General features: G+C 44.7%; 1 protein-coding gene across 8 annotated transcripts in view; it reads left to right on the top strand.

Moving 5' to 3' along the window:
- Window positions 1-27,203, top strand: part of gphna (gephyrin a) — a 129,966-nt gene that overhangs the window by 57,821 nt on the left and 44,942 nt on the right. For all 8 annotated transcript variants that reach the window (XM_071382249.1, XM_071382251.1, XM_071382247.1 and 5 more), the window contains one exon: window positions 767-901. In XM_071382249.1, the coding sequence (XP_071238350.1) occupies window positions 767-901 (135 nt within the window). The remainder of the gene's footprint in view (window positions 1-766; window positions 902-27,203) is intronic.

The following is a 27,203-nucleotide window of genomic DNA, read 5'->3' as shown; positions in this document are numbered from 1 at the left end:
AGGAATGAAGAAGGACTTTTGAGATTCACCCCATCTTGTTTTGGTCATGACGCGTGGTGTATCGCTAGGTGGAGCCCGGACAGTGTTATTAGCGCTAGCTGGGTTAGCCTGTGTTGCTAATTAGCGGAGTGGGGTTCAGTGCTGGGCTGCCAGTAAAGCCTATGGGCCCACTAGCACCGCTCAAATGAGCCGTGCGGATCACAGTCGCAGATCCACACATCCACAGCAGCAGCCCTGGGGGGAAACTGTGGGCCTGCCTGGCCCGTCTGTCTCCTCATAGGCTCACACTCGCATTGCAGCCATACTATGTATGACACACACACACACACACACACACACACACACACACACACACACACACACATACACATACACAGAGTTTAACATGCATCTGGAACTACTGTCTAATGATGTTTAGAATGCATTTATATTGTTACAGTTATTACAAAGGTCTACCTGGCCAATCAGAAAACAGATGACTGACTGGCCAGACTGACTGACCAATCTGTGTGTGCTTTCGAGGTGTCTTTTATCTGTGTGTTATAGTAGAGATTACAGTGCTGTTTGTACACAGCTTTCCTCTCTTTTACTGTGTGAGGATAAGATAACTACTTGTGTGTGTTGTAGATATTGCTTACCCTGTCTGTCTGCCTGTCTGCCTGTCTGCCTGTCTGCCTGTCTGCCTGTCTGTCTGTCTGTCTGTCTGTCTGCGTGCGTGCGTGTGTGTAGTAGTAAATATAACTAGATATAACTTCTCTCTCCATAGATCCCAGACAGCATAATCTCTAGGGGTGTGCAGGTTCTTCCCAGAGACACAACTTCTCTGAGCACCACGCCCTCCGAGTCGCCACGCGCCCAGGCCACCTCGCGCCTCTCCACTGCCTCCTGCCCCACACCCAAAGTAAGACACCTCCTGTAACTATTCTTAAACCTACCCCACTGCCCATCCATCTTCCCCTCCACCTCCCCCTGCCACTCACCCGGCCATGCCTAGTCCTCTCACATCCTAACACTACCCTCCCTCCTCCCACCTTGCTGCTGCCTCGCCATCACTCTGACCCATCAAGGCTTGGAGGTGGAGGCCTATTGCTTCTTGACTCCCTCCCTCTCCCCTCCTCCATGGTTTTAGGGGAGGTCATTTATTGGATCTCTTTGGTTCTGTAACTCTGAGATCATGTCCAGTATGTTGTCCGTTGATTGGGTGGAATTATAGGCTCCTCCTCCTAACCTCGATTCCATCTTATCCCCATACTTTAATTTAACATTTGAACATTTTATTTCCTGACTGTAGAAACATCCTGTGATTGGTCACAGCACACAGAGGGGCGGACGAATGACCTCTGCTGGAGTGTCCTGTTCAGTCTTTGATTGACAGGTGTCATGTTGTTTATATCTGTTTCAAACTGCACTGTGGCCATGGAAACAAACAAACCAGACATACATAGTGCTGCTGTTCATGTCCTAACACTACCTGTGTTCTGTTCCTCACAATGTTGCTGAGCTAACAGAGAGGGGGAGTGGTAGGGGAAAGAGGAGAGGAGGTGTAACTTGACAAGATCAGACAGAGGAGAGGAGGTGTAACTTGACTAGATCAGACTGATGAGAGGAGGTGTAACTTGACTAGATCAGACTGGTGAGAGGAGAGGAGGTGTAACTTGACTAGATCAGACTGGTGAGAGGAGAGGAGGTGTAACTTGACTAGATCAGACTGGTGAGAGGAGAGGAGGTGTAACTTGACTAGATCAGACTGGTGAGAGGAGAGGAGGTGTAACTTGACTAGATCAGACTGGTGAGAGGAGAGGTGGTGTAACTTGACTAGATCAGACTGGTGAGAGGAGAGGAGGTGTACCTTGACTAGATCAGACTGGTGAGAGGAGAGGTGGTGTAACTTGACTAGATCAGACTGGTGAGAGGAGAGGTGGTGTAACTTGACTACATCAGACTGGTGAGAGGAGAGGTGGTGTAGCTTGACTAGATCAGACTGGTGAGAGGAGAGGAGGTGTAACTTGACTAGATCAGACTGGTGAGAGGAGAGGAGGTGTAGCTTGACTAGATCAGACTGGTGAGAGGAGAGGAGGTGTAACTTGACTAGATCAGACTGGTGAGAGGAGAGGAGGTGTAACTTGACTAGATCAGACTGATGAGAGGAGGTGTAACTTGACTAGATCAGACTGATGAGAGGAGGTGTAACTTGACTAGATCAGACTGGTGAGAGGAGAGGAGGTGTAACTTGACTAGATCAGACTGATGAGAGGAGGTGTAACTTGACTAGATCAGACTGGTGAGAGGAGAGGAGGTGTAACTTGACTAGATCAGACTGGTGAGAGGAGAGGTGGTGTAACTTGACTAGATCAGACTGGTGAGAGGAGAGGAGGTGTAACTTGACTAGATCAGACTGGTGAGAGGAGAGGAGCTATAACTTGACTAGATCAGACTGGTGAGAGGAGAGGAGGTGTAACTTGACTAGATCAGACTGGTGAGAGGAGAGGTGGTGTAACTTGACTAGATCAGACTGATGAGAGGAGGTGTAACTTGACTAGATCAGACTGGTGAGAGGAGAGGAGGTGTAACTTGACTAGATCAGACTGGTGAGAGGAGAGGTGGTGTAACTTGACTAGATCAGACTGGTGAGAGGAGAGGAGGTGTAACTTGACTAGATCAGACTGGTGAGAGGAGGTATAACTTGACTAGATCAGACTGGTGAGAGGTGGTGTAACTTGACTAGATCAGACTGGTGAGAGGAGGTGTAACTTGGCTAGATCAGACTGGTGAGAGGTGGTGTAACTTGACTAGATCAGACTGGTGAGAGGAGAGGAGATGTAACTTGACTAGATCAGACTGGTGAGAGGTGGTGTAACTTGACTAGATCAGACTGGTGAGAGGAGAGGAGGTGTAACTTGACTAGATCAGACTGGTGAGAGGAGAGGAGGTGTAACTTGACTAGATCAGACTGGTGAGAGGAGAGGAGGTGTAACTTGACTAGATCAGACTGGTGAGAGGAGAGGAGGTGTAACTTGACTAGATCAGACTGGTGAGAGGAGAGGAGGTGTAACTTGACTAGATCAGACTGGTGAGAGGTGGTGTAACTTGACTAGATCAGACTGGATGGTAGACTTTGTCTTCCACCACCAAACCCATTCTCATCATGTCGTGATTTTAACAGCTAGGTCTATTTCTGTGGAGGATTGTGGCTTTGCAGCCACTGTGATCATTCCATACCTCCGTACCTCCATTTCTCATGTCTTGAACTTGTGTTGAGTCTGTCTCCACCTGGTGAGGTGTTCCATAGGGGAAGGCTGTATCTGTCTCCACCTGGTGAGGTGTTCCATAGGGGAAGGCTGTATCTGTCTCCACCTGGTGAGGTGTTCCATAGGGGAAGGCTGTATCTGTCTCCTCCTGGTGAGGTGTTCCATAGGGGAAGGCTGTATCTGTCTCCTCCTGGTGAGGTGTTCCATAGGGGAAGGCTGTATCTGTCTCCACCTGGTGAGGTGTTCCATAGGGGAAGGCTGTATCTGTCTCCACCTGGTGAGGTGTTCCATAGGGGAAGGCTGTATCTGTCTCCTCCTGGTGAGGTGTTCCATTGGGGAAGGCTGTATCTGTCTCCACCTGGTGAGATGTTCCATAGGGGAAGGCTGTATCTGTCTCCACCTGGTGAGGTGTTCCATAGGGGAAGGCTGTATCTGTCTCCTCCTGGTGAGGTGTTCCATAGGGGAAGGCTGTATCTGTCTCCACCTGGTGAGGTGTTCCATAGGGGAAGGCTGTATCTGTCTCCACCTGGTGAGGTGTTCCATAGGGGAAGGCTGTATCTGTCTCCACCTGGTGAGGTGTTCCATAGGGGAAGGCTGTATCTGTCTCCACCTGGTGAGGTGTTCCATAGGGGAAGGCTGTATCTGTCTCCACCTGGTGAGGTGTTCCATAGGGGAAGGCTGTGTGAATCAAGGGGAGCTTCTCTTTCTAAGTGTTTGTTTTTGTTCTTGCCTTCATGTTTGTTTCCACGTGCTCTACCCCTTACCTCTCCTTACAGCCCTATAAGGCCCATCATCTCGGTATGAACAATAATGTATGTATTAATCAAATAACATTTTATTTGTCACATGCTTCATAAACAACAGGTGTACGCTAACTGTGAAATGCTTGCAGGCCCTTCCCAACAATGCAGAGAGAAAAATACTAACACCAGGAATAAGTACACGATGAGTGATAATACTTTAATACTTAACTTGGCTATATACACGGGGGGCCAGTACTGAGTTGATTTGTAGGTTTATGAGTAGAGGTCGACCGATTAATGGGAATGGCCGATTAATTAGGGCCGATTTCAAGTTTTCATAACAATCTGATTTTTTTTTTTACACCTTTATTTATCCTTTATTTAACTAGGTAAGTCAGTTAAGAACACATTCTTATTTTCAATGACGGCCTAGGAACGATGGGTTAACTGCTTTGTTTAGGGGCAGAACGACAGATTTTTACCTTGTCAGCTCAGGGATTCAATCTTGCAACCTTACGGTTAACTAGTCCAACGCTCTAACCACCTGCCTCTCATTGCACTCCACGAGGAGCCTGACTGTTACGCGAATGCAGTAAGAAGCCAAGGTAAGTTGCTAGCTAGCATTAAACTTATCTTATAAAAAACAATAAATCAATCATAATCACTAGTTAACTACACATGGTTGATGATATTACTAGTTTATCTAGCGTGTCCTGCGTTGCATATAATCGATGCGGTGCGTATTCGCGAAAAAGGACTGTCTTGCTCCAATGTGTACCTAACCATAAACATCAATGCCTTTCTTAAAATCAATACACAAGTATATATTTTTAAACCTGCATATTTAGTTAATATTGCCTGCTAACCTGACTCGTTGCGATCTCTGTGAAGACTATTTCTTCCTAACAAAGACAGTCAACTTCGCCAAACGGGGGATGATTTAACAAAAGCGCAGTTGCGAAAAAAGCACAATCGTTGCACGACTGTACCTAACCATAAACATTAATACCTTTCTTAAAATCAATACACAGAAGTATATATTTTTAAACCTGCATATTTAGCTAAAAGAAATCCAGGTTAGCAGGCACTATTAACCAGGTGAAATTGTGTCACTTCTCTTGCGTTCATTGCACGCAGAGTCAGAGTATATGCACAGTTTGGGCCGCCTAATTTGCCAGAATTTTACGTAATTATGACATAACATTGAAGGTTGTGCAATGTAACAGGAATATTTAGACTTATGGATGCCACCCATTAGATAAAATACGGAACGGTTCCGTATTTCACTGAAAGAATAAACGTCTTGTTTTCGAGATGATAGTTTCTGGATTCGACCATATTAATGACCAAAGGCTCGTATTTCTGTGTGTTATTATGTTATAATTAAGTCTATGATTTGATAGAGCCGTCTGACTGAGCGATGGTAGGCAGCAGCAGGCATTCATTCAAACAGCACTTTAGTGTGTTTTGCCAGCAGCTCTTCGTTGTGCTTCAAGCATTGAGCTGTTTATGACTTCAAGCCTATCAACTCCCGAGATGAGGCTAGTGTAACCGATGTGAAATGGCTAGCTAGTTAGCGGGGTGCGCGCTAATAGCGTTTCAAACGTCACTCGCTCTGAGACTTGGAGTGGTTGTTCCCCTTGCTCTGCAAGGGTCGCGGCTTTCGTGGAGCGATGGGTAACGCTGCTTCGAGGGTGGCTGTTGTCGATGTGTTCCTGGTTCGAGCCCAGGTAGGGGCGAGGAGAGGGACGGAAGATATACTGTTACACTGGCAATACTAAAGTGCCTATAAGAACATCCAATAGTCAAAGGTATATGAAATACAAATCATATAGAGAGAAATTGTCCTATAATAACTACAAGCTAAAACTTCTTACCTGGGAATATTGAAGACTCGTGTTAAAAGGAACCACCAGTTTTCATATGTTCTCATGTTCTGAGCAAGGAACTTAAACGTTAGCTTTCTTACATGGCACATATTGCACTTTTACTTTCTTCTCCAACACTTTGTTTTTGCATTATTTAAACCAAATTGAACATGTTTCATTATTTATTTGAGGCTAAATTGATTTTATTTATGTATTATATTAAGTTAAAATAAGTGTTCATTCAGTATTGTTGTAATTGTCATTATTACAAATATATATTTTTTTTAATTGGCCGATTAATCAGTATCGGCTTTTTTTTTTGGTCCTCCAATAATCGGTATCGGCGTTGAAAAATCATAATCGGTCGACCTCTAGTTATGAGGTAATTCAGGTTGATATGTACATATAGGTAGGGGTGAAGTGACTAGGCAAACGGGGTAGATAATAAACAGCAGCGTATGTGATGATTCAATAGAGTGGTCAATGCAGATAGTCCGGGTAGCTATTTGGTCAACTATGTATCAGTCTTATGGTATCAGACTTGCTGCATCGGTACCGCTTGCCATGCGGTAGCAGAGAGAACAGTCTATGACTTGGGTGCCTGGTATCTTTGACCATTTTTAGGACCTTCCTCTGACACCGCCTGGTATAGAGGTGATGTACTGGACCGTGTGCACTACACTCTGTAGCGCCTTGCGGTCGGATGCCAAGCAGTTGCCATACCAGGCGCTGATGCAGCCAGTCAAGATGTTCTCGATGGTGCAGTTTTCCAACGTGTGTATTACACCCTATGCTTAAAATATATTGTCACCTTTATGTAGGGCTGGCACAATTACCGTATAATCGTGTAACTGACGATTATGGATGAACACCGTCATGAAATTAAAATAACCTGCATAAACGTAAATAAAAAGAAAAGTTTTTTTAAACAAACAGCTGACTGAAGGCGGGACGGCCGGGCATTCGTGTGGTTGAGTCTGTTTCCGCATTAACATTGACTCTTTACAAAGCTCGAAACGTACTTGCTCCTTGCTGAAACAAGTAAGCTGTTGAAGCAAATGAGTCTGTGGCTACAGAAGAGAGACAGACTGACCCTTAGATCCCTGAGTGTTTCGAGGTGATTCTACGATGACCTCAACCCCCTGTCCTACAGTAGCCCTCGCCCTAGCACTGTCTCTAGCTTCTCTGACATGGTGTCAACCCCCTGTCCTACAGTAGCCCTCGCCCTAACCCTGTCTCTAGCTTCTCTGACATGGTGTCAACCCCCTGTCCTACAGTAGCCCTCGCCCTAACCCTGTCTCTAGCTTCTCTGACATGGTGTCAACCCCCTGTCCTACAGTAGCCCTAACCCTAACCCTGTCTCTAGCTTCTCTGACATGGTGTTTTATTAAACAGAGGCTGTCAACAGTGAGAGACACAGGGAGACACTGGGAAAGAGAAGTCTGGTCTCGTGGGAACCAGGGGTGAAACAAGAAATACTGTATGCAGAGAGGGTTGGATGGTTTGTCGTTCTCTCACCTGTGTTTATTTCTAGAACATTTATATGTGTGTGTGTGTGTATGTATGTATATATACACTGCTCAAAAAAATAAAGGGAACACTTAAACAACACAATGTAACTCCAAGTCAATCACACTTCTGTGAAATCAAACTGTCCACTTAGGAAGCAACACTGATTGACAATAAATTTCACATGCTGTTGTGCAAATGGAATAGACAAAAGGTGGAAATTATAGGCAATTAGCAAGACACCCCCAATAAAGGAGTGATTCTGCAGGTGGTGACCACAGACCACTTCTCAGTTCCTATGCTTCCTGGCTGATGTTTTGGTCACTTTGAATGCTGGCGGTGCTTTCACTCTAGTGGTAGCATGAGACGGAGTCTACAACCCACACAAGTGGCTCAGGTAGTGCAGCTCATCCAGGATGGCACATCAATGCGAGCTGTGGCAAGAAGGTTTGCTGTGTCTGTCAGCGTAGTGTCCAGAGCATGGAGGCGCTACCAGGAGACAGGCCAGTACATCATGAGACGTGGAGGAGGCCGTAGGAGGGCAACAACCCAGCAGCAGGACCGCTACCTCCGCCTTTGTGCAAGGAGGAGCACTGCCAGAGCCCTGCAAAATGACCTCCAGCAGGCCACAAATGTGCATGTGTCAGCATGCACCGCATATATAGGGTGCCGTCTTTCGGATGGGACGTTAAACGGGTGTCCTGACTCTCTGAGGTCATTAAAGATCCCATGGCACTTATCGTAAGAGTAGGGGTGTTAACCCCGGTGTCCTGGCTAAATTCCCAATCTGGCCCTCAAACAATCATGGTCACCTAATAATCCCCAGTTTACAATTGGCTCATTCATCCCCCTCTCATTCATCTCTCCTCTCCCCTGTAACTATTCCCCAGGTCGTTGCTGCAAATGAGAACGTGTTCTCAGTCAACTTACCTGGTAAAATAACGGTAAAATTAAAAAAATATATATATATATATATAGTATACTGTACAGCGGTAGATATGTCATGCCAACAAATAATGTAGAGAGAAAGAGGGGCATGTGAAGGAGAGAGAGAAACAGTGATGAGAGAGACAGAGAGGCATGTGAAGGAGAGAGAGAAACAGTGATGAGAGAGAAAGAGAGGCATGTAAAGGAGAGAGAGAAACAGTGTTGAGAGAGAGAGAGGCATGTGAAGGAGAGAGAGAAACAGTGATGAAAGAGAGGCATGTGAAGGAGAGAGAGAAACAGTGATGAGAGAGACAGAGAGGCATGTGAAGGAGAGAGAGAAACAGTGTTGAGAGAGAAAGAGAGGCATGTGAAGGAGAGAGAGAAACAGTGATGAAAGAGAGGCATGTGAAGGAGAGAGAGAAACAGTGATGAAAGAGAGGCATGTAAAGGACAGAGAGAAACAGTGATGAGAGGCATGTGAAGGAGAGAGAGAAACAGTGATGAAAGAGAGGCATGTGAAGGAGAGAGAGAAACAGTGATGAAAGAGAGGCATGTGAAGGAGAGAGAGAAACAGTGATGAAAGAGAGGCATGTGAAGGAGAGAGAAACAGTGATGAGAGAGAAAGAGAGGCATGTGAAGGAGAGAGAGAAACAGTGATGAGAGAGAAAGAGAGGCATGTGAAGGACAGAGAGAAACAGTGATGAGAGAGACAGAGAGGCATGTGAAGGAGAGAGAGAAACAGTGATGAGAGAGAAAGAGAGGCATGTGAAGGAGAGAGAGAAACAGTGATGAGAGAGACAGAGAGGCATGTGAAGGAGAGAGAGAAACAGTGATGAGAGAGAAAGAGAGGCATGTGAAGGAGAGAGAGAGAGAGGCATGTGAAGGACAGAGAGAAACAGTGATGAGAGAGAAAGAGAGGCATGTGAAGAAGAGAGAGAAACAGTGATGAGAGAGAAAGAGAGGCATGTGAAGGAGAGAGAGAAACAGTGATGAGAGAGAAAGAGGGGCATGTGAAGGAGAGAGAGAAACAGTGATGAGAGAGACAGAGAGGCATGTGAAGGAGAGAGAGAAACAGTGATGAGAGAGAACGAGAGGCATGTGAAGGAGAGAGAGAAACAGTGATGAGAGAGAGGCATGTGAAGGAGAGAGAGAAACAGTGATGAGAGAGAAAGAGAGGCATGTGAAGGAGAGAGAGAAACAGTGATGAGAGAGACAGAGAGGCATGTGAAGGAGAGAGAGAAACAGTGATGAGAGAGAACGAGAGGCATGTGAAGGAGAGAGAGAAACAGTGATGAGAGAGAGGCATGTGAAGGAGAGAGAGAAACAGTGATGAGAGAGAAAGAGAGGCATGTGAAGGACAGAGAGAAACAGTGATGAGAGAGAACGAGAGGCATGTGAAGGAGAGAGAGAAACAGTGATGAGAGAGAGGCATGTGAAGGAGAGAGAGAAACAGTGATGAGAGAGAAAGAGAGGCATGTGAAGGAGAGAGAGAAACAGTGATGAGAGAGAAAGAGAGGCATGTGAAGGACAGAGAGAAACAGTGATGAGAGAGACAGAGAGGCATGTGAAGGAGAGAGAGAAACAGTGATGAGAGAGAAAGAGAGGCATGTGAAGGAGAGAGAGAAACAGTGATGAGAGAGAAAGAGAGGCATGTGAAGGAGAGAGAGAAACAGTGATGAGAGAGACAGAGAGGCATGTGAAGGAGAGAGAGAAACAGTGATGAGAGAGAAAGAGAGGCATGTGAAGGAGAGAGAGAGAGAGAGGCATGTGAAGGAGAGAGAGAAACAGTGATGAGAGAGAAAGAGAGGCATGTGAAGGAGAGAGAGAAACAGTGATGAGAGAGAACGAGAGGCATGTGAAGGAGAGAGAGAAACAGTGTTGAGAGAGAAAGAGAGGCATGTGAAGGAGAGAGAGAAACAGTGATGAGAGAGAGGCATGTGAAAGAGAGAGAGAAACAGTGATGAGAGAGACAGAGAGGCATGTGAAGGAGAGAGAGAAACAGTGATGAGAGAGAACGAGAGGCATGTGAAGGAGAGAGAGAAACAGTGATGAGAGAGAGGCATGTGAAGGAGAGAGAGAAACAGTGATGAGAGAGAACGAGAGCCATGTGAAGGAGAGAGAGAAACAGTGATGAGAGAGAAAGAGAGGCATGTGAAGGAGAGAGAGAAACAGTGGTGAGAGAGGCATGTGAAGGAGAGAGAGAAACAGTGATGAGAGAGACAGAGAGGCATGTGAAGGAGAGAGAGAAACAGTGATGAGAGAGAAAGAGAGGCATGTGAAGGAGAGAGAGAAACAGTGATGAGAGAGAAAGAGAGGCATGTGAAGGAGAGAGAGAAACAGTGATGAGAGAGCCATGTGAAGGAGAGAGAGAAACAGTGATGAGAGAGAGGCATGTGAAGGAGAGAGAGAAACAGTGATGAGAGAGAGGCATGTGAAGGAGAGAGAGAAACAGTGATGAGAGAGAAAGAGAGGCATGTAAAGGAGAGAGAGAAACAGTGTTGAGAGAGACAGAGAGGCATGTGAAGGAGAGAGAGAAACAGTGATGAGAGAGAAAGAGAGGCATGTGAAGGAGAGAGAGAAACAGTGATGAGAGAGAAAGAGGGGCATGTGAAGGAGAGAGAGAAACAGTGATGAGAGAGACAGAGAGGCATGTGAAGGAGAGAGAGAAACAGTGATGAGAGAGAACGAGAGGCATGTGAAGGAGAGAGAGAAACAGTGATGAGAGAGAGGCATGTGAAGGAGAGAGAGAAACAGTGATGAGAGAGAAAGAGAGGCATGTGAAGGAGAGAGAGAAACAGTGATGAGAGAGACAGAGAGGCATGTGAAGGAGAGAGAGAAACAGTGATGAGAGAGAACGAGAGGCATGTGAAGGAGAGAGAGAAACAGTGATGAGAGAGAACGAGAGGCATGTGAAGGAGAGAGAGAAACAGTGATGAGAGAGAGGCATGTGAAGGAGAGAGAGAAACAGTGATGAGAGAGAAAGAGAGGCATGTGAAGGAGAGAGAGAAACAGTGATGAGAGAGACAGAGAGGCATGTGAAGGAGAGAGAACGAGAGGCATGTGAAGGAGAGAGAGAAACAGTGATGAGAGAGAGGCATGTGAAGGAGAGAGAGAAACAGTGATGAGAGAGAAAGAGAGGCATGTGAAGGAGAGAGAGAAACAGTGATGAGAGAGACAGAGAGGCATGTGAAGGAGAGAGAGAAACAGTGATGAGAGAGAAAGAGATGCATGTGAAGGAGAGAGAGAGAGAGAGGCATGTGAAGGACAGAGAGAAACAGTGATGATAGAGAAAGAGAGGCATGTGAAGGAGAGAGAGAAACAGTGATGAGAGAGAGGCATGTGAAAGAGAGAGAGAAACAGTGATGAGAGAGACAGAGAGGCATGTGAAGGAGAGAGAGAAACAGTGATGAGAGAGAACGAGAGGCATGTGAAGGAGAGAGAGAAACAGTGATGAGAGAGAGGCATGTGAAGGAGAGAGAGAAACAGTGATGAGAGAGACAGAGAGGCATGTGAAGGAGAGAGAGAAACAGTGATGAGAGAGACAGAGAGGCATGTGAAGGAGAGAGAGAAACAGTGATGAGAGAGAACGAGAGGCATGTGAAGGAGAGAGAGAAACAGTGATGAGAGAGAAAGAGAGGCATGTGAAGGAGAGAGAGAAACAGTGATGAGAGAGAAAGAGAGGCATGTGAAGGAGAGAGAGAAACAGTGGTGAGAGAGACAGAGAGGCATGTGAAGTAGAGAGAGAAACAGTGATGAGAGAGACAGAGAGGCATGTGAAGGAGAGAGAGAAACAGTGATGAGGGAGAGGCATGTGAAGGACAGAGAGAAACAGTGATGAGAGAGAGGCATGTAAAGGACAGAGAGAAACAGTGATGAGGGAGAGGCATGTGAAGGACAGAGAGAAACAGTGATGAGGGAGAGATATAAGGGAGAGAGAGGGGGGGATTTGAGAGCGGGAGAGATTTGAGCGAGAGAAAAATAGATATGAGCATGACAAAGAAGGACAAGGTCTTCCACTCTGAAACAGTCCCTGTGATTAAAGAGTTTCTATTCTACATATTTACAGTATCAGCCTTGTGCTGTCACAGACCCTGTAGACCTTAACACTCCTACGCACACATCTGATCCTCTATCACACACCATCTCATAAAACACCTGTGTGTATGATTAGCTTTGAGTTAATATATTACTACTCGGGCACAGTCATATCTTTCTGTCTCTCTCAGCCTCTCACACGTACACACACACACTCGCGCACACACATACACACACATGGTTTGAGCCCCGTGTGTGTGTGTGCGTGTGTGCGTGCGTGCGTGCGTGCGTGCGAGCAGCCAGCTGGTCCACTTGGTGGGAAATAGTCCTCAGTGCTTAATGAAGGCTGGGATAGAGGGGAATAGTCCTCAGTGCTTAGTGAAGGCTGGGATAGAGGGGAATAGTCCTCAGTGCTTAACCTTTCACGAGCCTCTACCCCGGGTCCGGGATCACCCCCCACCCCCCCCACACACTGATTAGCATAGCTAGCATAGCTTCACAAGTAGATAGTAGCATCTAAATATCATTAAATCACAAGTCCAAGACACCAGATGAAAGATACAGATCTTGTGAATAAACCCATCATTTCTGTTTTTTAAAATGTTTTACAGGGAAGACACAATATGTAAATCTATTAGCTAACCACGTTAGCAAAAGACACCACTTTTTTTACTCCACCAGTTTTTTACTCCATCAGCAGCTATCACAAATTCGGCCAAATAAAGATATAAATAGCCACTAACCAATAAAAAACCTCATCAGATGACAGTCTGATAACATATTTATGGTATAGGATAGGTTTTGTTAGAAAAAAGTGCATATTTCAGGTAGAAATCACAGTTTACAATTGCACCGACCATCACAACTCGACTAGAATTACTAAAGAGAGCAACGTGTATGACCAATTTACTCATCATAAAACATTTCATAAAAATAGACAAAGCATAGCAATGGAAAGACCCAGATCTTGTGATTTCAGACAATATTTCAGATTTTCTAAGCGTTTTACAGCGAAAACACAATAAATCGATAAGTTAGCATACCACATGTGCAAACGTTACCAGAGCATCGATTCAAGCCAAAGAGAGCTATAACGTAATCATCGCCAAAATATATTAATTTTTTCACTAACCTTCTCAGAATTCTTCCGATGACACTCCTGTAACATCATTTTACAACATACATATAGAGTTTGTTCGAAAATGTGCATATTTAGCCATACAAAACCGTGGTTATACAATGAAAATACTAGCAAATCAAGCCTCAAAATGTCGGACGTCATCTTTCAGAGTGATCTAGTTTAATCGAAAGCTAATCATATACTTGACTAAAAAATACAGGGTTGACAGGAATCGAAAGACAAATTAGTTCTTAATGCAACCGCTGATTTACATTTCTAAAATTATCCTTACTGTGCAATACAGGGTTCGCCAAGTGAAGCGATAACAAACAAAATGGCGGATTATGCGTTTAAAATATTTCGACAGAACAACGATTTATCATATTAAATATTTCTTACTATGAGGTGATTTTCCATCAGATTCTTGGGCAATGTATCCTTTCTTGGGTCTAATCTTCTTTTGGTCGATAGATGTCCTCTGTCCTTCGAAATGTCCACTAACATCGACCGAGACCCCGAAACGTGCCCAAAGCTTCAAAGTGCACGACAAAGAAATTCCTCAAAATCGCACTAAACGGATATAAATTGCTATAAAACGGTTCAAATTAACTACATTATGATGTTTTTAACAACTATAACGAGTAAAAACATGACCGGAGAAATTTTACTGGCTAAACAACCATTTGGAAGGAGGCAAGTCCGATGTCCATCTTGCGTAAGACGCGCGAAGGGAAAGGACGGTACTTCCACGTTTTGTTGTTTTATAGTGGCTCTGATTGTGCAATCGACTCCATTCAAAGCGTGATGACGTACTGACACCCAGAGGAAGACGTAGGCAGACGTAGGTTTCTCCATAGCATTTACAGGCACCTTAAAACCGACCCCAGATCAGGGGTCAAAATTTCTGAAATCTGACTCCCTGTCAGGAAAAGTGCTGTAGAAGTAGTTCTGTACCACTCAGAGACAAAATTCCAACGGCTATAGAAACTAGAAAGTGTTTTCTATCCAATAATAACAATAATATGCATATTGTACGATCAAGAATTGAGCACGAGGCAGTTTAATTTGGAGACCAAAAAATGCTAATGCGGAACAGCACCCCCTATAGTTGCAAGAAGTTTTAATGAAGGCTGGGATAGAAGGGAATAGTCCTCAGTGCTTAATGAAGGCTGGGATAGAGGGGAATAGTCCTCAGTGCTTAATGAAGGCTGGGATAGAGGGGAATAGTCCTCAGTGCTTAATGAAGGCTGGGATAGAGGGGAATAGTCCTCAGTGCTTAATGAAGGCTGGGATAGAGGGGAATGGTCCTCGGTGCTTAATGAAGGCTGGAATAGAGGGGAAATGGCCCTTTTTCAGGACCCTGTCTTTCAAAAATAATTCTTAAAAATCCAAATAACTTCACAGATCTTCATTGTAAAGGGTTTAAACTCTGTTTCCCATGCTTGTTCAATGAACCATAAACAATTAATGAACATGCACCTGTGGAATTGTCATTAAGACACTAACAGCTCACAGACGGTAGGCAATTAAGGTCACAGTTATGAAAACTTAGGACACTAAAGATGCCTTTCTACTGACTCTGAAAAACACCAAAAGAAAGATGCCCAGGGTCCCTGCTCATCTGCGTGAACGTGCCTTAGGCATGCTGCAAGGAGGCATGAGGACTGCAGATGTGGTCAGGGCAATAAATTGCAATGTCCGTACTGTGAGACACCTAAGACAGCGCTACAGGGAGACAGGACGGACAGCTGATCATCCTCGCAGTGGCAGACCACGTGTAACATCACATGCACAGGATCAGTACATCCGAACATCACACCTGCGGGACAGGTACAGGATGGCAACAACAACTGCCCGAGTTACACCAGGAATGCACAATCCCTCCATCAGTGCTCAGACTGTCCACAATAGGCTGAGAGAGGCTAGACTGAGGGCTTGTAGGCCTGTTGTAAGGCAGGTCCTCACCAGACATCATCGGCAACAACATCGCCTATGGGCACAAACCCACCGTCGCTGGACCAGACAGGACTGGCAAAAGTGCTCTTCACTGACGAGTCGCGGTTTTGTCTCACCAGGGGTGATGGTCGGATTCGCGTTTATCATCGAAGGAATGAGCGTTACAACGAGGCCTGTACTCTGGAGCGGGATCGATTTGGAGGTGGAGGGTCTGTCATGGTCTGGGACGGTGTGTCACAGCATCATCGGACTGAGCATGTTGTTATTGCAGGCAATCTCAATGCTGTGCGTTACAGGGAAGACATCCTCCTCTCTCATGTGGTACCCTTCCTGCAGGCTCATCCTGACATTTCCCTCCAGCATGACAATGCCACCAGTCATACTGCTCGTTCTGTGCGTGATTTTCTGCAAGACAGGAATGTCAGTGTTCTGCCATGGCCAGTGGAGAGCCCGGATCTCAATCCCATTGAGCACGTCTGGGACCTGTTGGATCGGAGGGTGAGGGCTAGGGCCATTCCCCCCAGAAATGTCTGAGAACTTGCAGGTGCCTTGGTGGAAGAGTGGGGTAATATCTCACACCAAGAACTGGCAAATCTGGTGCAGTCCACGAGGAGGAGATGCACTGCAGTACTTAATGCAGCTGGTGGCCACACCAGATACTGACTGTTCATTTTTATTTTGACCCCCCCTTTGTTCAGGGACACATTATTCAATTTCTGTTAGTCACATGTCTGTGTAACTTGTTCAGTTTATGTCTCAGTTGTTGAATCTTGTTATGTTCATACAAATACTCACACATATTAAGTTTGCTGTAAATAAACACAGTTGACAGTGAGGACGTTTATTTTTCTGCTGCGTTCATCTTTCTGTCTGAAAATATTTGCTGCTTTGGTTGACATGACTAACCAGTGGCTCAAAGCTGTGGATAATGGCAGGTTTGTGGGTGTACTATTTTTAGATTTTAGTGCTGCATTTTATTTAGTGGGTCATGAAATAATTTTGACAAAATTAATGCATTATGGTTTTAAGGAGGTAGCATTGAATTTGGAACAGTCATATCTAACTGACAGGAAACAGTCCACCTATATCAATAGTTAATTTTCTTCCCTTCATGCTTTAAACTGTGGAATACCGCAGGGCAGTTGCCTTGGGCCACTTTTTTACTTAATATATACCAACGACCTTCCTTATAGCTTATCTGAAACTCAAGCTACTATATTTTCAGATGATCCTACATTTTATACATTTTACAGCAAGACAATCGGTTCAACGGGTACAGCAAGCTCCTCAAGTAGATCTGGGAAATATCAGGGAGTGGGTTTGCCGGAACAATCTTGTTTTGAACACCAAGAAGACCAAGGTCTGTTCCACCAGGAAAACCAAGGTCTGTTCCACCAGGAAAACCAAGGTCTGTTCCACCAGGAAAACCAAGGTCTGTTCCACCAGGAAAACCAAGGTCTGTTCCACCAAGAAAACCAAGGTCTGTTCCACCAGGAAAACCAAGGTCTGTTCCACCAAGAAAACCAAGGTCTGTTCCACCAGGAAAACCAAGGTCTGTTCCACCAGGAAAACCAAGGTCTGTTCCACCAGGAAAACCAAGGTCTGTTCCACCAGGAAAACCAAGGTCTGTTCCACCAGGAAAACCAAGGTCTGTTCCACCAGGAAAACCAAGGTCTGTTCCACCAAGAAAACCAAGGTCTGTTCCACCAGGAAAACCAAGGTCTGTTCCACCAAGAAAACCAAGGTCTGTTCCACCAGGAAAACCAAGGTCTGTTCCACCAGGAAAACCAAGGTCTGTTCCACCAGGAAAACCAAGGTCTGTTCCACCAGGAAAACCAAGGTCTGTTCCACCAGGAAAACCAAGGTCTGTTCCACCAGGAAAACCAAGGTCTGTTCCACCAGGAAAGGCCAACACAGCATGGGATACAATTAAGTATGGGAGGTGTACAAATTGAGGAAGTGGCAGAAACCAAACTACTAGGAGTGCAGCTAGACAACTGCTTATCATGGTCGTCTCAAATAACTAATCTATGTAAAAAATAAAAATAATAATAAAACAGCATGCAGGATCAGAAGGATAGCTAAATATTTACCAGGAAAGATACTTAAGCAAACAACCCAAGCATGAATTGAGAGTCAGGTGAACTACTGTTCTGTGGTCTTGGGAAATGCATCATCAAATGAAGTTAGGAGGCTGCAGAATGCACAGAACAAAGCAGCAAGGATGGTTTAAAGGTGGAGATATGGTTCTTCTGTTGTAGTCATGCTCAATGCTCTTGGTTGGTCATCAATCAACAAGATAAGTGAAAAAAACATGCTTATTTTATAATAATATACACCATTTAAAACAGCCAAACTCTATTCACAACAGTATTCAGTTGGAAAGAGACAGACATTCAGTAAATACCAGAAATACATTGTCCATGTGTTACCCAGACAGAAAATAGAAATAGGCTAAATAACATTTAGATTTAGAGCAATAAAGAAATTGAATAATTTATCTGCGCAAACCAGAAATCTTTCAATATATAAATTCAAACAATACTTTAATACCATTTAAATATAATGCATAGGAAAGTTGTGCTGGACTATGGTAGAGGCAGAATCAAGTCATCTTTTTAGACTGTTATTTATCTGGTCAATATGTCAGTGTATTATGTCTGTTTGTAACAGTGTGTTATATGTGAAAATGTGAAAATGTGATCGTATTATGAATAGTGTAACGACTCTTGGAAGATTTGTCCAAATGACGACTAAAAGAGATCCTAATAAAATATTAGTATATTTTATTCCCCTCTCTCTCCCTCCCTTCTCTTTCTCTCGCTCCCCCCTCTCTCTCTCTCTCTCTCTCTCTCTCTCTCTCTCTCTCTCTCTCTCTCTCTCTCTCTCTCTCTCTCTCTCTCTCTCTCTCCCCCACTCTCTCTCCCCCACTCTCTCTCTATTCTCCACACTCCCTCACTCCTTTTTTTCACCCCATCCCATACTTTCTCTCTCTCCCGCTCTCTCACTTCGCCTGTTGTGCTCTCTCTGCCTTCTATGCTCCCTCCTCTCTCTCACTGTCAATCCCTTCCTCTCTGAGCCTGTGTGTGGTGTGTCTGTGTGTGGTGTGTATGTGCCAGTGAGCGTGTGGGAGACTACATCTTCTTACTCAGAAGCAGGATAAAGCATGGTAAGCAGCCTGCCTCATCTTCTCTTCTCTCCTGACGGACTGACTGGTGTTTTGTGTTTTGCTAGCTCTCGTTGCACGTGTTAGGGGGCAAAGGGGGTCATTGTTTTTGTGTGCATTAGAAGGGGATGGGAGATTGTGGCTCTTTGTGTGTAGTTGATTTATTGTGTGTGTGTGTGTGTGTGTGTGTGTGTGTGTGTGTGTGTGTGTGTGTGTGTGTGTGTGTGTGTGTGTGTGTGTGTGTGTGTGTGTGTGTGTGTGTGTGTTTTTTCAAGGTTTGTGTTATGTGACTGTGTCAAAGTGCATTATCCATTATGTATTGTGTGTTATAGCTCAGTTTGTACAATACTGTAGTCAATTAGCTAGCTATCGCTCACATCTCCATCTATGTATTATTATGTATTGTGTGCTGTAATTCAGTTTGTACAATACTGTAGTCAATTAGCTAGCTACCACTATGTTGTTATTTATTCATTAGGATCCCCAGTAGCTGTTGCTCATGCAGAAGGGGTATACTAACACACTGGGGTATACTAACACACAGTAGCGTTGCTAATCTGGGCTTTCTGAAACCTGTAGCTAGATACCTCACAAAAGGTCTGTTTGAGTTCTGAATCTGAATAGAAGGCATGACATTTTTCCATAGGAAAATAATTGACAGAGTACTGTATTAGATAAAGAGGTTTTAGGTGACATGTTCTCAGATGTTAGACTGAGAGAACTGTATTAGATAAAGAGGTTTTAGGTGACATGGTCTCAGATGTTAGACTGAGAGAACTGTATTAGATAAAGAGGTTTTAGGTGACATGGTCTCAGATGTTAGACTGAGAGAACTGTATTAGATAAAGAGGTTTTAGGTGACATGGTCTCAGATGTTAGACTGAGAGAACTGTATTAGATAAAGAGGTTTTAGGTGACATGGTCTCAGATGTTAGACTGAGAGAACTGTATTAGATAAAGAGGTTTTAGGTGACATGTTCTCAGATGTTAGACTGAGAGAACTGTATTAGATAAAGAGGTTTTAGGTGACATGGTCTCAGATGTTAGACTGAGAGAACTGTATTAGATAAAGAGGTTTTAGGTGACATGTTCTCAGATGTTAGACTGAGAGAACTGTATTAGATAAAGAGGTTTTAGGTGACATGGTCTCAGATGTTAGACTGAGAGAACTGTATTAGATAAAGAGGTTTTAGGTGACATGGTCTCAGATGTTAGACTGAGAGAACTGTATTAGATAAAGAGGTTTTAGGTGACATGGTCTCAGATGTTAGACTGAGAGAACTGTATTAGATAAAGAGGTTTTAGGTGACATGTTCTCAGATGTTAGACTGAGAGAACTGTATTAGATAAAGAGGTTTTAGGTGACATGTTCTCAGATGTTAGACTGAGAGTACTGTATTAGATAAAGAGGTTTTAGGTGACATGTTCTCAGATGTTAGACTGAGAGTACTGTATTAGATAAAGAGGTTTTAGGTGACATGGTCTCAGATGTTAGACTGAGAGAACTGTATTAGATAAAGAGGTTTTAGGTGACATGTTCTCAGATGTTAGACTGAGAGAACTGTATTAGATAAAGAGGTTTTAGGTGACATGGTCTCAGATGTTAGACTGAGAGAACTGTATTAGATAAAGAGGTTTTAGGTGACATGGTCTCAGATGTTAGACTGAGAGAACTGTATTAGATAAAGAGGTTTTAGGTGACATGTTCTCAGATGTTCGACTGAGAGAACTGTATTAGATAAAGAGGTTTTAGGTGACATGGTCTCAGATGTTAGCCACACATGATAGTGCTGTCTTACTGCTGTTTCTGGATGTGGTGTTGGCAGAAAGCCAGGCCTTAGATGCTTCTGTACTGAAGCTACATCCAGATATAGTGTAGTTGGTGATTTGCTCTGGGTCTATGGTCCTTTGTTCTGGCAGCCTAAAGCTGAGGATCTTGTCAGTGCTGTTGAAAGCAGTTAAGTACTGATTAAGTAGTAGGGCTGGGTATTGCCAGGGACCTCATATTATCATGGTACTTAGGTGCCGATACAATACAGTGTATCCAGACCCCTCGAGTCTTTCCACATTTTGTTACATTACAGCCTTATTCTAAAAGGGATTAAATAAATTAAAATCCTCAGCCATCTACACACAATACCCCACAATGACAAAGCAAAAACAGTTTTTATAAAGTTTTGCAAATGTATTAAAAGGTAAAACCAGAAATACCTTATTTACATAAGCATTCAGACCCTTTGCTATGAGACTCAAAATTGAGCACAGGTGCATCCTGTTTCCATTGATCATCCTTGAGATAATTTCAATTGGTTGGACATGATTTGGAAAGACACACACCTGTCTATATAAGGTCTCACAGTTAACAGTGCATTTCAGAGCAAAATCCAAGACCTGAGGTCGTAGGAATTTTCCGTAGAGCACCGAGACAGGATTGTGTCGAGGCACAGATCTGGGGAAAGGTACCAAAACATTTCTGCAGCATTGAAGGTCCCCAAGAACCCAGTGGCCTCCATCATTCTTAAATGGAAGAAGTTTGGAACCACCAGACTCTTCCTAGAGCTGGCTTCCCGGCAAAACTGAGCAATCGGGGGAGAAGGGCCTTGGTCAGGGAGGTGACCAAGAACCTGATGGTCACTCTGACAGAGTTCTAGAGTTCCTCTTTGGAGATGGGAGAACCTTCCAGAAGGCCAACCATCTCTGGAGCACTCCACCAATCAGGCCATTATGGTACAGTGGCCAGACAGAAGCCACTCCTCAGTAAAAGGCACATGACAGCCTGCTTGGAGTTTGCCAAAAGGCACCTAAAAACAAGATTTTCTGGTCTGATGAAACCAAGATTGAACTCTTTGGCCTGAATGCCAAGCGTCACAATTGGAGGAAACCTGGCACCATCCCTACGGTGAAGCAGAATCATGCTGTGGGGATGTTTTTCAGTTGCAGGGACTGGGAGGCTAGTCAGGATTGAGGGAAAGATGAACAGAGCAAAGTACAGAGAATCCTTGATGAAAACCTGCTCCAGAGCTATCAGGACCTCAGACTGGGGCAAAGGTTCGCCTTCCAACAGGACAACGACCCTAAGCACACAGCCAAGATAACGCAGGAGTGGCTTCGGGACAAGTCTCGCCCGGACTTGAACCTGATCAAACGTCTCTGGAGAGACCTGGAAATATCTGTGCATCAACGCTCCCCATCCAACCTGACAGAGCTTGAGATGATCTGCAGAGAAGAATGGGAGAAACTCCGCACATACAGGTGACAAGCTTGTAGCTTCATACCCAAGCCAACTTAATCGCTGCCAAAGGGGTTTCAACAATGTTCTGAGTAAAGGGTCTGAATACTTATGTAAATTTTACTTAAATTAGCAAGCATTTCTAAAAACCTGTTTTAACTTTGTCATTATGGGGTATTGTGTGTAGATTGATGAGGGGAAATAAACAAAAAGATTTTTACATATCAATACTTGGAGTCAAAGTATCAATATAATATTGTCCAAAATAATATTGTGATGTAAAACTGTGTTGATTTTAAGCCCCCCATTACCACCCGGTAAGGGACGTTGTTTACTAGTCAGAGCAACCGAATCGTCCCTCTCTCTCTCATGGATGTGATGCCTGAATGGTCAACAACATAGTTTCTCCTCTGTAACATGGAGCGAGAGTCAGACAGCGTCACCCATATTCATCACAACAACATAGTTTCTCCTCTGTAACATGGAGCGAGAGTCAGACAGCGTCACCCATATTCATCACAACAACATAGTTTCTCCTCTGTAACATGGAGCGAGAGTCAGACAGCGTCACCCATATTCATCACAACAACACTCAAGGACTGTTTCATAATGTTTTTAATTCACTCTCAGTCCAGTTACAGTGGTAGAGGGTTGTGGGGCTCTGGTCGACTCCACAGCGGGCGGTGTGTGTGTGTGTGTGTGTGTGTGTGTGTGTGTGTGTGTGTGTGTGTGTGTGTGTGTGTGTGTGTGTGTGTGTGTGTGTGTGTGTGTGTGTGTGTGTGTGTGTGTGTGTGTGTGTGTGTGTGTGTGTGTGTGTGTGTGTGTGTGTGTGTGTGTGTGTGTGTGTGTGTGTGTGTGTGTGTGTGTGTGCGCCCTCTTCCTCAAGCTGTAGCAGCTTTTTCTACTGTGGAGTGGAGAACCCTGCCTGTCCTTGTAGTCTAAACACAGCCATTGTAGCTTTTTATTGATCCTATAGAACTATTCTGCTGAGAACTCCTTCCTAGGATTAGCCATCACATTCCTATAGAACTATTCTGCTGACAACTCCTTCCTAGGATTAGCCATCACATTCCTATAGAACTATTCTGCTGACAACTCCTTCCTAGGATTAGCCATCACATTCCTATAGAACTATTCTGCTGACAACTCCTTCCTAGGATTAGCCATCACATTCCTATAGAACTATTCTGCTGACAACTCCTTCCTAGGATTAGCCATCACATTCCTATAGAACTATTCTGCTGACAACTCCTTCCTAGGATTAGCCATCACATTCCTATAGAACTATTCTGCTGACAACTCCTTCCTAGGATTAGCCATCACATTCCTATAGAACTATTCTGCTGACAACTCCTTCCTAGGATTAGCCATCACATTCCTATAGAACTATTCTGCTGACAACTCCTTCCTAGGATTAGCCATCACGTTCCTATAGAACTATTCTGCTGACAACTCCTTCCTAGGATTAGCCACCACATTCCTATACAACTATTCTGCTGACAACTCCTTCCTAGGATTAGCCATCACATTCCTATAGAACTATTCTGCTGACAACTCCTTCCTAGGATTAGCCATCACATTCCTATAGAACTATTCTGCTGACAACTCCTTCCTAGGATTAGCCATCACATTCCTATACAACTATTCTGCTGACAACTCCTTCCTAGGATTAGCCATCACGTTCCCATAGAACTATTCTGCTGACAACTCCTTCCTAGGATTAGCCATCACATTCCTATAGAACTATTCTGCTGACAACTCCTTCCTAGGATTAGCCATCACATTCCTATACAACTATTCTGCTTACAATTCCTTCCTAGGATTAGCCATCACATTCCTATACAACTATTCTGCTGACAACTCCTTCCTAGGATTAGCCATCACATTCCTATACAACTATTCTGCTGACAACTCCTTCCTAGGATTAGCCATCACATTCCTATAGAACTATTCTGCTGACAACTCCTTCCTAGGATTAGCCATCACATTCCTATAGAACTATTCTGCTGACAACTCCTTCCTAGGATTAGCCATCACATTCCTATACAACTATTCTGCTGACAACTCCTTCCTAGGATTAGCCATCACATTCCTATAGAACTATTCTGCTGACAACTCCTTCCTAGGATTAGCCATCACATTCCTATACAACTATTCTGCTTACAATTCCTTCCTAGGATTAGCCATCACATTCCTATACAACTATTCTGCTGACAACTCCTTCCTAGGATTAGCCATCACATTCCTATACAACTATTCTGCTGACAACTCCTTCCTAGGATTAGCCATCACATTCCTATAGAACTATTCTGCTGACAACTCCTTCCTAGGATTAGCCATCACATTCCTATACAACTATTCTGCTGACAACTACTTCCTAGGATTAGCCATCACATTCCTATAGAACTATTCTGCTGACAACTCCTTCCTAGGATTAGCCATCACGTTCCTATAGAACTATTCTGCTGACAACTCCTTCCTAGGATTAGCCATCACATTCCTATACAACTATTCTGCTGACAACTCCTTCCTAGAATTAGCCATCACGTTCCTATAGAACTATTCTGCTGACAACTCCTTCCTAGGATTAGCCATCATATTCCTATACAACTATTCTGCTGACAACTCCTTCCTAGGATTAGCCATCACATTCCTATACAACTATTCTGCTGACAACTCCTTCCTAGGATTAGCCATCACGTTCCTATAGAACTGCTTGGATGCACCAGTACATTAAAAGAAAACTCCAAAACGTTTCTGCCTTTAAAAAAAAAATGTTGCCTTGAGTTTTTACGTTGCACCATGTCATTGACATGTTCTATCACATTAGGTGTAACTAGCATGGTCTTTAATGCCTCACCACAGTCCTCCAGGCTGCTCTCCTGGATGTGATTACACTCACTGGATGGAGAACAGCATGACTGGGAGGCACACACAGGCAAGGTGAGGAGTGCTGAGGCTAGAGGGTTTGAGCGGGTAAGGAGGGGTGAGGAAGGGTGAGAAGGGGTGAGGAGAGGTTCTGCGGGCCTCCAGAGTGGTACCTTCTGGGGATGGGGAAGAGTGGGTGGACAGGCGGCTGCTTATGAGTCTGAACACTACAGCCCTGGAGGGGAGCTGAACACACACACACACCCATGCATACCAAACACACACACACACCTGGTGACTGTACAGCATTGCAGATGAATTAACTGTGGGATAATATCCATTTCCCATGCCTTTGTTTCCCTCATGTTGAAGTACCATGTAATAATTGCACAAAACAACAGCCTTGGTATTAATTAACCTTGGTTGGTATGTTTGTGGGTACGTGTGTGTGGTCTGTGCCAGTGTTGTTGTTGTGTGTGTGTGCGTGCGTGTGGTCTGTGCCAGTGTTGTTGTGTGTGTGTGTGTGCGTGCGTGTGGTCTGTGCCAGTGTTGTTGTTGTGTGTGTGTGCGTGCGTGTGGTCTGTGCCAGTGTTGTTGTTGTGTGTGTGTGTGTGCGTGCGTGTGGTCTGTGCCAGTGTTGTTGTTGTGTGTGTGTGCGTGTGTGTGGTCTGTGCCAGTGTTGTGTTGTGTGTGTGTGCGTGCGTGTGGTCTGTGCCAGTGTTGTTGTTGTGTGTGTGTATGTGTGCGTGTGGTCTGTGCCAGTGTTGTTGTTGTGTGTGTGTACGTGTGTGTGGTCTGTGCCAGTGTTGTTGTTGTGTGTGTGTGCGTGCGTGTGGTCTGTGCCAGTGTTGTTGTTGTGTGTGTGTGCGTGCGTGTGGTCTGTGCCAGTGTTGTTGTTGTGTGTGTGTGCGTGCGTGTGGTCTGTGCCAGTGTTGTTGTTGTGTGTGTGTGCGTGCGTGTGTGTTCGTGTGTACCATTACCAGTTAGTATTGAGCAGCAGTCCCATGACCAGAGCCGGTGTTATGGACGAGCATTAAGGGGACTGGCCCGCCCTACTGTACCTTCAAATGAAATACTGATCATTTATTTGACCGAGACACACACAGACAGAAAGACGCATCAATCTCAGCTAAATCATCTGAGTGCCCTTCTGTCTCAGTATGTGTAGACCATGTATCTGATGCTGTCTTGACAGTGAAACAGCACCTCAGTATGTGTAGACCATGTATCTGATGCTGTCTTGACAGTGAAACAGCACCTCAGTATGTGTAGACCATGTATCTGATGCTGTCTTGACAGTGAAACAGCACCTCAGTATGTGTAGACCATGTATCTGATGCTGTCTTGACAGTGAAACAGCACCTCAGTATGTGTAGACCATGTATCTGATGCTGTCTGGACAATGAAACAGCACCCTTCTGTCTCAGTATGTGTAGACCGTGTATCTGATGCTGTCTGGACCAAAAGAGTGTGACATGTCATATTATGTCTGTCCAGACCGCGTCAGATACATGGTCTACACATAGAGAGGTGCTGTTTCACTGTCCAGACCGCGTCAGATACATGGTCTACACATAGAGAGGTGCTGTTTCACTGTCCAGACCGCGTCAGGTACATGGTCTACACATAGAGAGGTGCTGTTTCACTGTCCAGACCGCGTCAGATACATGGTCTACACATAGAGCGGTGCTGTTTCACTGTCCAGACCGCGTCAGATACATGGTCTACACATAGAGCGGTGCTGTTTCACTGTCCAGACCGCGTCAGATACATGGTCTACACATCGAGAAGTGCTGTTTCACTGTCCAGACCGCGTCAGATACATTGTCTACACATAGAGCGGTGCTGTTTCACTGTCCAGACCGCGTCAGATACATGGTCTACACATGGGCCCGCCTATGGAAATCAAATGCCCTTCCAGATGATTTGTTCAGGCGCCAGGTCTGCCCATGTCACGCCTACCCTCTTGTCTTTGTAATATTGATTTGTCCTCCACCCCACCCCCCCACACACCCCTATACCACACACACACACACCAGACGTTGATTGATGATGGGAGAAGGAGTCGGAGGTCATCCCAAGAAGAACCACAGGGATCCTATGCTTGCTATGGTCACGCACACACGCACACACACACTTCACTCAGTCTGAGGTGAAAGGTGCATGTGGAGCCACCTGACCTGACTCATACGTGAACTGATTAAACTAAAGCCCAACCCAAGCAGTGTGTGTGTGTGTGTGTGTGTGTGTGTGTGTGTGTGTGTGTGTGTGTGTGTGTGTGTGTGTGTGTGTGTGTGTGTGTGTGTGTGTGTGTGTGTGTGTGTGTGTGTGTGTGTGTGTGTGTGTGTGTGTGTGTGAGAGACCCCATCCATAACGCTGTCTTAGCACTATTCTAATCTTCCCAACTCAATAGTTCTCTTCTGTTGTTCCTGCAGCACTAGATAATGCTGCAGCACAGTTGATCTGTAGCAATAACAGTAGCAGATGTCTCTGTTGCTGAGCTGGGTTTTACTTTCTTTTGCAGTACTGTGGTG

Source organism: Salvelinus alpinus, chromosome 34 (genome assembly GCF_045679555.1).
Source record: "Salvelinus alpinus chromosome 34, SLU_Salpinus.1, whole genome shotgun sequence".
Lineage (NCBI taxonomy): Eukaryota > Metazoa > Chordata > Actinopteri > Salmoniformes > Salmonidae > Salvelinus > Salvelinus alpinus.
Note: the sequence above shows the minus strand (reverse complement) of the source record. Positions and strands in the feature narration are given on the sequence as shown.